Source organism: Sinohyriopsis cumingii, unplaced genomic scaffold, assembly GCF_028554795.1.
Source record: "Sinohyriopsis cumingii isolate HCF-2022 unplaced genomic scaffold, ASM2855479v2 utg000972l, whole genome shotgun sequence".
Taxonomy (NCBI): domain Eukaryota; kingdom Metazoa; phylum Mollusca; class Bivalvia; order Unionida; family Unionidae; genus Sinohyriopsis; species Sinohyriopsis cumingii.
Window position 1 is genome coordinate 1204099 of NW_028315949.1, and position 13377 is coordinate 1217475.

General features: G+C 35.1%; 1 protein-coding gene across 1 annotated transcript in view; it reads left to right on the forward strand.

Moving 5' to 3' along the window:
• Window positions 1–2467: 2467 nt before the first annotated feature.
• LOC149772934 (uncharacterized) overlaps window positions 2468–13377 on the forward strand; it is a gene marked incomplete at its 3' end in the record, with an annotated part of 39187 nt that continues 28277 nt past the window's right edge. Inside the window, exons 1-2 of the mRNA XM_089947100.1 lie at window positions 2468–2555; window positions 6084–6224. Coding sequence (XP_089803226.1) covers window positions 2468–2555; window positions 6084–6224 — 229 coding nt within the window. The remainder of the gene's footprint in view (window positions 2556–6083; window positions 6225–13377) is intronic.

Here is a 13377-nt window from a genome sequence, read left to right on the forward strand (position 1 = left end):
TCCTTGTATCTCTGTGGATACCACCGTTGCCTCTACATTATATCCCTTTAGCGTTCCCTTTCCCAACTCTTAGAAGATTTACTAGAAGGCGGTGGCATAACAGGTTAATCGTGAGGTAATTTTACGGACTGAGTATAACATATGTGTATCCATGGCACTTCAAAAGTGTATCCTTGTTGGGCTCCGGTGCGGACTGTGAGCTAGGATGCTGAATTTTAAACAAACCAACATGGATAATTCCAAAACAATCAAAACAAATGAATGAAAACTGTATCTAACTCCGATGACGAACCATGTAGTGTGGAGACATTCTCACGCTTCATGGTTCTACAATCAAAAGATCCATCAAGACCCATTGCGGCACTCTATCCATTTGTAATTGACAAGACAATTAGGGGATTGATCGACACAGTAAAAAAAGTAAAACAGTTGTTAAAATCCCGCTGCCTATTGGTTGACTGTGTGCAACGAGGACAAACAGAAAAAATCCAGAATATGAAAATTTTCTTAGATAGTCCAATAACCTCATTAGCTCACACAACACTCAATACGTCAATTGACTGGAATTAGCTACACATATATCATCGAAGAGATGAAGAACAAATGTGTCACTGCGGTCCGTAACAACATTCTGCAGGACACAAACACCACTGTACCCACCTTTAACAAACCATCGGTACCCAGAGTGGTCAAAGTTGGCTTATTGCAAGTGAAGGTTGAAATATACCTACCGATTCTACTTCGTTGCTATATATGTCCAAACATATGGCCATCATGAAGACCGATGCTCAAAAAGCCAAATATTTTAATCGAGATTGCAGAAGAATCCATTCCCAAGTCCTCACCGAACTGTAAAAGAATCCAAAACCTTGGGTCACTAAAGAATGTAAAGAGACCATTAGACAACGCAGAGAAGAAATGAGAAAATGTATGAATCGACCACCGAAAATTTAAGTAAGTACCTTACTCTTCGGGCCAAAGCTCTCATCACGATTACACGAAGCAAAGCATCATCATGAAAGAAATATGATCTATCTTTAAACTCTCGTTCCTCTATTAAGAAAGTTTGGGACACAATCCGCAAAATAAATGGAAAGAGAAAACACAGTTCTCTCCGACATCTGAAATTGAACAATAGTAATATTAATTCAAAATATGACATAGCCAATACCGACAATTTCAAATTTTCAAAGTCAAAAACAGAATGTTTGCGTTTCTGTCAGTTATGAAGAAACCATGATAAATTTAAACTCATGCTGGACGGAACACATGTACCAGTTGATGAGGAAACAAAATTTCCAGGTATGATCTTCGACAAAAAGCTAACCTTCATTCCACATATAAAGACCTTGAAAGCTAAATCCCTGCAATCTCTAGATTTACTTAAAGTGGTAGCGCACACTGACACGGAATTTATATAGAACGTTTATTCGCTCCAAGCTGGACTATGGTTGTGTTGATTATGGTTCAGCCAGAAAGTCATATTTGAAGATGCTTGGCCCAATGCTTCATCAAGGAAAAGGACTCGCTCTGGGAGCATTTAAGACCTCCCCATGTGTAAGCCTTCTCGCTGAAGCGACCTAACCACATTTGTGATGAAGTGTGTGTGAGAGGATAACAACATTAATGAGGAAAGTAAGAATTTGAGCATAACGAATAACACTGAAAACGGTTTTGTTGATACAGGCCTCATAAGTGACAATTGTATTGAAAATAATAATATATTCATATGATCTAACATGCATAAGGTTATTTACAAAATTACTTTAACATAGTATTTGATAAACTACATAGTTTAAATTCAGACCTGAATGTAAATTTGTAACCATCAAACCAAAAAAAAATCCATTTGGGAGCTGAGACCACCATAATGTACATGTAACCGAAAGAACCATGCTATTACTTTTTTATATATAAAAACGTTATATACAAAAACTTGTCAACGGTAGATTGGTCAACTGTATCTGCATGTGTTGCTCCAGCTCCATGCTGTTGTTTTTGGCGATCAACTGCTCTAATCTGTGAACCAGATGACTGAACCCTCTTTACAGCCCTTTCAACCCCTGCTGCTGCTTTGCGCTTGGGTGGCATGATCTGGTTATGTTAGAAAAAAATAATATATCAAACATAATAGTGAATAGTAAGAAACATGTAATATGGACTACCTTGTATGGTCATATGCACAAGGCATGTTATTATTTAATGAAAAATGCACGATCAAATTGTCATTGGCAAACCGATGCATGTAAGGTTACCTGATATAATTTCTTCATTGATAGACACACACACACACACACACACACATATATATATATATATATATATATATATATATATATATATATATATATATATATATATATATATATATATATATATATATATATATATATATATATATATATATATATATATATATATATATATATATATATATATATATATATATATTGTGAAATAATTTATAATGAAGAACAAGGATACCTCTGGTATGCAACCGGACCTGTTATCAGGCCAACAGGTTGATGCAAAAGTGCAAAAGAAAAAGAGGACAGGTACGGGACCTGGTCTGTTATCTCCCAAAGTGTGCAGATAACAAAAGATATTGAAACATGTTCCAGGAAGCCACTCATACAGGACCCCTTGTGAAATAATTAAGAACAAGGATACCTTGGTATATAATCATTAAACTTGGTGGGGGGGCACCAAAATTATTATGGGGAACCCCTATTATGTAGACCAGAGTGGCTTGCCAGGAACAAGTCCCAAAAGGATCAGGTACGGGACTTGACCCAGTGCCTCCACAATGGCAGACACTAAGGTTGTTTACGAAAAACAAAGGAACAGGTACGTGACCTGGCCTGATATCTCCCTTTGTGGGCAGATACCAATGAAATTGAAAGCAAAATTAGTACAAGAGCTAACCTAGCCTAGTGATCGTTGAATAATTGTGCGTTATTTTGTAACATGCATTGAGAAGAGCTCCCCGAAATGACTTATAAAGGTGCCACTGTCCTTTAGGGGACAAATGAATGCCATCTGAGCGAAATTTCTCCCTCACATGAGGCCTATCGAGGGCAAATTTGCTATTATGGTCCCACAATGTTAAATAAGAATAAGAAGACACTTCAAATCGCGGACTTCATTCATGTCAAGGCGCAAAAACTTGTCGATTGTGAGCCCTCCGATACCCTTCATGTTTACATTACAAACTTCCGTTACATTAAAAGACGGAACTAGTCTAAGATCCGTCCTGGAGCTCAAATACCTATCTAACCATTTACAAAGTGAATGGCCCATAATAAGTGCTTTTGTCATTGTCTTTCCAAAAAGTAGACGATGGCCATGTACATAAAGAAAATTCTACTAACCGTCTTCTTTCCAAAGTGCGAGCAAGAAAATGATCCTCACAGTTATGAGAAATAATTGTGCAAAGAAACAGGAACAATTAAAAGGATCGAAAGAAAAAAGAAGAAAAATGTAAAATTTTTGCTCTCTAAATATACTACCCGTACCTCCAAGAATTCTTTGCAAGTGACGCTAAGGATGCTTACCTATATATTCATACCCCTTAACTATCTTCCATTGGCTGAACGAGTCATGTGACCTCATTCCTGTGTTCGGCTGGCCCCCCAATGGTCAATATTGCTTTGTTTCCATTGCATAACACTACCTATTCACCCATCATCATAAATATCCTTGCCCTAGCGCAAATAGTTATATCACATTGTAGAGAAATGCTTTCCCCACAGTATGCTCTCAAATTAAGATCAAACCCTCTGAAGCCTGCTTTTTCGGCTGTTTTTGAACCTAAATACAAATCCTTATACGAAAATAAACCATATGACACACCTTCCTTTGGCATTATAATATCATCCAGCCTTGACAATATAAAATTTGATCTTTCTAAGATTCAGAAAACATCCTTCTCTAAAACAACTCCCTGGACACTTAAGCAATCGAAATTACCTTTTACGCTACACGATGGAAAAATCTGAGACAAACCCTTCTATCTTCCACAACTCTTATCATGAGCTCCTCGCCGAATTAAAAAACTGCACACGAATTTATAATGATGGATCAAAGGGTGAGGAAAAGGCTGCTGAAGCCAACGTTATTGGATAACAAAAACCAAAATTTCGCTTACCAAATGGTACATCTATATTTTCAGCCGAAATGAGAGCAGCATACCTTGTTCTGTGATATATCGAACACAAACTTTTTTAAACAGCATCTTCTCCAACTCACTATCAGTACTTCATTCACTACACAATAGAAAACTGGAAAATCAATTATTAGCCAATATCCTCATAACAAATACTGAGTGAGTGCCTCCTACAATATAGCATAATGTTGCTACCCAACCATATTAGTATTAAAGGCAATGCAAAAGCAGAACCATCTGAAGTGGCAAGCATCATGGAATGATGCAGTGAATAACTTCATGCAATCAAGCCAAACCTAGGAGAATGGACCCCTTCCTACAGAACCATTCGTAGGGAGCAGGTAGTCATTGCAAGAATTAGAATTGGTCATACTCATATAACCCACTCCCACATACTAAAAGGCGAAGACCCACCAGAGTGCGTTTCTTGACATAAACTATTCACTGTTAATCACTTTATGATAGTTTTCGACCTACAACCTATGCGCGATCAGTAATACAATGTGCATGACATGAAGGGACTTTTTGATACAATAAACGCCTCTTCTATTTTTGAATTCTTGAAAGAAGTAAACATTTTTTCTAAGATATTGATTATGCTTTCACCTTGAGTATTTATATGTACTGTATTATATGTACTGTATATACCGTCCTTTATACTCAATACCTTTTCAACAAATATCCATTTACATTCCCGGTTGATTGGGAAGCTTTATATATTACCCTTACCATCTTATCGTTTTGCTTATAATTGTTTAATATTTATATCGCTTGTCGATAAGAAACATTTGATTTCTTTTAAATAATCATACATGTAACCTTTTGTATGGCGCTAAATAGCCTGACAGTGCTGATACCCCGTAAAAATGCAATCAATCAATCAGTCTAATGTAAAAATTGAAAAGAAGTTTCCAATACTGAAGTAGTGTAAACAACAACTTTGCTACGGAAGCCAACCCCGATATAATTTTGACAGAGCGTGTCCAGTGAAACAGTCCTGCAAAGTCTGATCAAACGCTTATCAGCAATACTAAAGAAGAATACAGAATATTGGCTTTCATGTGGTTGTTAGGTTGAACCATCCCAGAGATAAGTTTGTATACAATATGCCATTATGAACATTCCTTTCAAGTTTGATTGAAACTGGCTAAGCCGTTCTAGAAAAGAAATTCAAACACAGAACTTTCCATGCAGTAATTTCGGAAGCCATACCTTTTGCTATGGAAGTCTCCTCATATACAATATAGATGATATCGAGAGAAACAAGTTTCAAACAAATTGACTTAGGCATGCTTGATAAGTGTCAACCTGGTTGGCACAAAATTACAATGTTTGTTGGAGAGCCAGTCAGAAAATATGTTTGATGGTATGTATCCTAAAAGAACACTCCTAATAAATTTCAGATCCCGCAATCTTTAATTGTTCTAACAATAAATACCTTCTTTTCAACACACTCGCTGCCATCACAACCTTTTTCCAGTCCAAATGAAACATCTTTTTCCTTCGTCCATTATGATTCATGTTTTATGCGACACACAATGCATGAAAAGCCGATCCAGACGAAAATATTGTTTACGGAGGTGAACATGTCTCCTTAGCTACAAACACCGTTTGCACTTTTTGAACTGGAGATCTCGCTAGCAGACCGTTTACTCAATTAATAATTTGATTTTATTTTACGATCAACTGAGTTCACTCACATTTGATGAGAAGGGTGTTCGTTAATCATAAATCGAGTGGACACTCACATGAGGGAAAAACTCGCTTATGTTGAGTTGAGTTTCTCACTGAACATGAGGAGTTTCGTGAATAGTTAACCAAGCTGCGCTAAAATAGTTTCATTTTTAAAAAGAATTTATATGAATGTTCAACGGCATGTACATTACATTGCTGTAAAAGCTTTATTTGATATTTTCAGATAATATTTACAGAGGAAATTCGTCATATTACATCAGCACAGTCATTAAGAACTATCGTTCTTGGAGCCATGTTCATGACAGCGACAATGTTCCACCTTACAGAGCAACATCTGACGACTGGAAACCCCCTGTAGAATGCGGTATGTATTGTCAATCATAAAATTTGTTTTCTGTCTTATGGCGATTTCCATTTCTTTTGTGTATTAACCGAAGCTTCGCAGATCAGTTCGGTCAGTATTTACTCATTGATGGCGTTATTTATGTATCAGTATTCTTTTCTTTATAGCATGAAAACTTCAACACCTTTTGGTACAAAGGAATACGAGTTTTATTGTTTTAATATGAACCATGCTCTTTCGTTTTAGCAGGCAGAATAAGTTGCGATTCTGTTAATAATGAAGAGACAGTTGTTGATCTATTCTTATAAAGAAGGCCAAAGATTAGGCTCCATTTGATAATAGTCCCAATGATGCCTTGTTTCATAAATTTTACCATTATTCCAATCTAACTAATGTTTGGAAGGAAGGAAATAATTTGTTTTAAAGAAAAAGCTCTCTGACATAAACTTGTCTTTTAAATAATCCAAATGTTAGGCTTAAACGAGGTTCAAATATTTAGTTAGAATAAAAATGTGTGCCACCCCTTAATTCAGTACCCTAACTCTCTCGTAATTCCGTTCTTTTTTCGAGGGTGCTCTGAAAGTTGTGATATGTTACAAATTCCGTTAGTAACTAGTCTAATAACAACAATATTTGATGAAACTGAAAGGTCAAATAGCAGTAAAAATGGCAGGACTTATGAAATGAATTTGTAACATTTAAATTCAATTAAATAAAATCGATACATAACATTAGCACTTTACATTCACAAACCATCTAGAACTGAGAAAACTGGATCAATCGTGTATTCTTGTAAAATTGGAACTTCAACATTTAATGATTTACGTCGTCTATGATACTTCTTAGTCCAATAAATAGTTTTATACATTTACTAAATTTTGTTTTTGCTAACGCTTAATTTGTTATAGTGGATTCATTATTGGAGTTGAGCCTTTTTTTTACTTAACTGTACTTTTGGTAAAGTCAGTTTTTCTTTTAGTCAGAGTAATGAACGTTATCAAACTGAATTGTCAAAACACCTAATATATATCTAACATGAAATTAATACCTGTAAAGACTTCGTTTGGGTCCTCGTCCACTTGAAGAAGAATAACAAAGCTACTGATTTCAATGTAATGCTAGTTCACAGTTGTTAGTGATTGTTCTGACTTTTTAAAATACGCAAGAATAGTATGTTTGGTCTTAAAGATAGAGAAATTAATGTTCTTATTCTCTTGTACATCATGTTTCAAGATAAATATTGTCAGCCATACTTTCAACCCATCGGAACTAGAAAATAATTTAACATTCTGTTCAGATATTGATATCGTTGCATTACAACACGACCTGTTTAAAATTATCAGATTGTATTAAACGTTTACTGATTTAAAATGCAACAATACATAATATGACCCCAAAACCAAACCAAAATATCAATCAAATGTAGAATACAATTTTTTTAATTAAATTCAAAGAAGCGATAATTCATACTAAAGTCAGGCAAAAGATTTCCTTTCAAAAGAGTTTTGTGCAACTGAATAAATATAATAACTTGTGACTTAAGAAATTGAATAGTGTGTACGGCACACTGATTTTGTGGAGTAATAACAATAATAGATAAATATGTCAAACATACAATTAATAAATATAACAGTAGCGCTAAATGTTACAAATGCAGTGAAGGAAAGTCATATGGAACGATTCAGCACAATGCAAAAGAAGCACACTGAAGCAGCCGATTCGAGCTGGCCTGTGTGAGTATAAAACCCGCATCCCTTGGAATAAGAATACGATGCAATAAAAGATTTATTATGCTTGGTGGCATTTCAGATAAACGAAGACGCCAAAATATCGTACATTTCAATTCAATGCTGATGATAGATGGTCTGATATCACATGTTAAAATATAATTCCACGTTAGTTTCCTCTCTGGTAAAGACATCCTGGTCCACGCTCCTTCGCGTTCTGTTTGGACAATCTTTGATTGTGAACTCTTTTCCTTCACTTGCCGTATCATTGCTTAATCACTGTCATTCTTGTCACTGGGTCAGCTTCCTCCGCGCTTTGTACGCCTGCAATTAACCACTGAACAACTTTATCATGTCCAGTTTCGTAATATGTCATGCATATGGATTATTTCTCGTTAATAACCTGTAATGTTATCACACATCCACGTACGATTGTCATTGTATTAAATATCAGGTCGGCCACCCATGTACAGATGCATTGTACGGATCTCCTCGCAAAGGTCAAACATGTACCCGTCCTGTTGCATAAGGGCATAACGATCATGTGTAAACCAGTGATTGTGGCTTGGAAGATACACATACGCCGCGGGAGTAATCAATATCAAATCACCCGTTTCCACGGTTGACGAAAATCCAAACAGTATGTAACTTTGATAGTTACAATTGCCACTTATGACGTCATAAGTTAAATTATTCTGAATCGCTGAAGCGATCCTCACAATGTATTGTGAATTCACGTAAGATTCGTTTGTCCTCTGGAATTTTATTAATGTCTTCGGGCCAACCGAGAACTGTTCTCACTGACGATCGTGTGATGTCAGTCTCTTATGCAGTCTTAATCTTGATGACTGAGCTGAGTGTGGATTCATGTTCACATGTAAAACTTGTAGAATCTGCGTCGGTCTTTCACGAAATCCCCCGTCAAAGTTCTTCATTAAGTAACTCGCGAACTGACTTTGGAAACATGTCACTGTACTTGGATGGCCTAGGACTTCGCCAATGACGGTAAATTCAGCTTTTGTTTATACCGTCGATGCCATATTGAATATCATTTGTTGTATAACTCAGTTATGCAACATATTGTGTGCCATGCTTCATAAAATCTCGTACTGAAAATCCATCTCGAGTTCAAACGCGTAATGGTAGAGCTGCGATCGCTGTAACTTGTGTTCGGTGTGGAGCAAACAAAACTCGCTGGAGGTGATAGTGATAGACCTAGCCAAAACATTGAAATTTTAACAAATCCCTTCACTAGTACAGAATTGAAATTGGCCTTAGATATCACTTTCATTTGTTTTAAGTTGCATAATTAGAGAACTGATGTTGTTTCAAACCACACATAAATGTTATTTACCCAATATATGTGTGTGTTATAGTGTTTGCTTGCAATCTTGGTTTTTAAACGATGTGCTGTAAATAAGCACGATTAGAGCATTCATTCTTTTGTTATTTTGTTTCAGTTCCGATTGTATAGGCTATGCGATAATGTTCGTTTACTTTAACAACGGCTTCTAAAACTATTTGTCAACAAAACAAGCTCCGATTTGAAATTTGACTCAAAATAGCATTTCAACTTTTTAACCATTACAGTTATCAATGTTTCATTCATATAAATGCCAGTGTATGTATTTGGTGTCCTTGATTTGAGGGTTATTGGTTGTAAACACAATCAAAGAGCATTTCGCAGTCAAAGCACATGTATCTGCATCAGTGCAAAGACGTTGTCTTCAAATTTCAATGGTTTTCATCAAGCAATAACTTTCTGTAACGGAAACGTATATTTTCTGTTAAATGTTAAATATGACACAGCAAGCGGTGAAATTATTTTATTCCTCCATTCCTTATCGATACTTTGACCTATTCTTATCTTTTTAATGTCAACAACTTGATCAATGCTAATTTTAGTTAACAAATGTTTTCCTAAAAGCCGGTTTCTTCTGGCATAAGGCGCAATTAATAATGATCAAGCGTCACTATTCTATTTTTAGCTGCCTCAAAGATAATGTGCATTCTAGAAATTCCAGGAAAGATTTATAGATCCTTTTAAAAAAATTTTTGTAAGAAATGTCATTTCTGAATCTGATAGATCATGGGTCGTGGGACAAGTGCTTCAATATTCTTGAATATCTAATGTACTCGCCTTAAGTGGGCTTCCAATAATCATTTTGCACCGGGAAAAAAACTGAACATTTTGTGTAAAAGTGTCTTCAGTTTTATTGACTTTTTCTCTAAAAATATAACAGCACCATTAAGTATCGCCCCAACCAATCAGCGTATTCACGCTGGGTTTCTACAACAGATCCCCACTGTTCGACTAGACATTAACAACATAGCATACACTCTTCTTGATCTTAGCGTGTCAGCTGGTCTCAATAAATGTAAAGTCGGCATCATATGACACTCTAATGTACCGCTGAAACGTATCATTATGAAGCTGCGTGACACGCTCATCGCATAAATCATCTAGAAGTTTCTCCAGTTGTAATCCATTAAACTTCGAATCTGCCTTGACATCACAATAAGTGTTTATGTGTCGGAGAAATGTACAATATTATGGTCCCAATATATCTGGCTGACCAAAGGTTTTTGTTTTTCTCGTCGTCGGACAATCTGCAAACTAAATGTTAGAAAACAGATTTGTATTAAGATATCGTTGTTTTTATACATCCGGACCCCTAGGTAGACGGTATATCACATAATTTAATACATTGTATTTGAAGCTAAGTAAATTTCTGTGATTAATGTATTGATTTACATTTTATTGCGAGAGAAATGTGTACATCCGTTTAAAACCTATAAACTGAAATGGAACTCGATGGAAAAATAAATTGACTTCCATGTAAAATATTCACTTTGACCGAATCAAACATGACACATAAGCACCTTCGAAGAGCAAGCATATGTTTTAAAACTTCATATTTTACCTTATGGAGATAAAATTACACTTTCTTTACAAACTATTACCTGAGTTGTGAAATAATGGTTAGTGCCTTCGACCACGGAACTACATTGCCATCGTACAATAATTTTATATACGCCCCCCCCCACTTATGTTTTCGCCATGATTCATGACATTTTGTAAAATGTGCTCTTAGCCGCATTTTAGCATAAAACCTCTCAACCAGATCAGTCATTCCTTCTTTAATCCTCTCATTTGTTTTCCTTATTTTTCTCTCATCTGAGGAATCATCATGAAACCAACTATTGATCCCAAGATTAATGTCCAAACATAGTGTTGAAAGTACATTTATAGTTATATTTATATCAGCAGCTGCACTAATAATGGTTGCGCCTCCTATAATATTTCAAGCGCAGATAACTAACCACTAGTCTTCATTGAATACCTGAAGAACATATATCATAATGGTGTTAACTCTAAGTTAATTTACATGGCGAGAACTAAAAATGCATTGAAACGAAACATGAAATCAGGTGAAACTTTCACTGATTAGACATTAGATAAATGAAAGTCGGTGATAACAGGTCTACAAATGACAAACTGTCATCTGAATGAAAGATACGAGAATTCGTAAATAACCAATAAATTAATAACATTTCTTTTAAATGAAGCCTAAGAAAAATCTGCATCAATATCAAGGCAGCCAGTATACATTTATTTAGTGTTAGTATATTTTTCTTTCTTCGCTATTGACTATTAAAATGTACGTGATTGTATGTTATCAAACTAGCACTCACTACAGATATAGATATAATCCTAACAAAGATTATGAAATCCCAGGAAATCATCATATTTTTCCAACTCTCTTAACTAAATTTCTACCACCTATCCTTTTCTGTATCCATTTTGCTTTTTCGACTTTGTTTATATTCTTCACGAGAAATAACTCTACTGCTTTATTTTTTATCTTCTGATAAAACCCATTATGTATCCATTCAAATAGCGAAATTGTGTCAGAATATGGAATCTTGAAATTTCTGAAGAAGAAAAATATAGAGTACCTTATTATAGATAAACTGAGTCTGTACAACATATTGGCCATTTTTTTACATAAATGGAAATTAATCGACGCGAAATTTAGAACTTCCTCAACAGCCTAGACTTATGGATGTAATGCTTATGAAAGAAAACAAATCTAACTTTATTGAACCAGTCACATTTGGCCAGAATGCTAAAGATGCCCTGGAGTGTACTTTGGAATGGCACTTAGTTCTAATTTCCACAGTATGATACAGCGAAGTATATGTTCAAGTGTGTAAAATAAAACAATCAGCTTTACTAATAAATTCCATTATTTCATTTATATGTTTGTCATACATTTCAATTCAGGAAGACATGAAATGAATACAGTTAAATTTCAAGAACGATCGGAAAGAGTTGAATGTAAGAGAGAGTAAATGGTTGAACATTTAACAGTTTGAAAAAATATTTAACAGACGACTTAGAAAAGATAAATTCAAAAGGTAGAGCAAGGTAGACATAAGGAGAACGTTTGCAACAATTGTTCAACGAGTTCTTCATATATATTCATATATCAACATTACTGAGCAAGATTTAAAAAAGTATGGTTCTACTATAACGTTGCTATCGCCGTGTATCACCACATTATCTGAGTAATAAGAAAAAATTAGAGTGTTTTGCACTCCACTGCTAGCAATTTACTCACATATCAATTTTCAGAAAGTTTCTGATATCTTCCCTTGTCAAACAACATTGAACCCACTTTATAACAGTATCCCTGTCATATCTAACAATTTTTTAATAGTATTTCTCAAGTTCTGATACCTCAGAATCTGTCAGTAACACGCTAAACGCCGAATAAGGATCGTGTTCAACTAGTACGTATTTTTCTGTTTTTTTCATTGCTCATAAATATCATGACAGCGTCGAGTAGCAGGTTCATATTTAAGGTTTTAGCTTCTTATTTCGTCATTTCATTACAGTACTTAGATAAAAGTCATCTATATAAGTTGTCCCAAACAACATTTTTGTTTGCAAATATATTGTCATATATTTCCTCTGACCTCGATCGTGAGACTGCAGAGTGCAAGCACTCCGAGTGTGATTTACATCAGGATTCGAAGAAGCTCAATATTGTTAATAGTCAAGATGCAAAGCATCCAAATAATGCAAAAGTATCAAATTCTACCTAGAAACATATATATTTCCTGCCGTCGATGATACATTTGCTGATGAACTAGGTATAATACCTCAAGATGAATTAGTTTATGACGCAGGAATATCACGGTAGAATGTAAAATATCATCTTACTAAAATGTTTAATTTTACTATCTCTGAGCATCAGATATTCTGGGAGATGTTAAACCCATTCATGAATCGTGGACCACTAAACGTTTATGTTCGTCAAAAAAATAATATTTGATTTTCTGTTTGTTTAGATTTTTAACCTGATGCAGATTACTTTGCACTCGACACGAAGACATTATTTGATATCATTGTGCAGGCCAGTGAAGAGAAATTCTGTTTT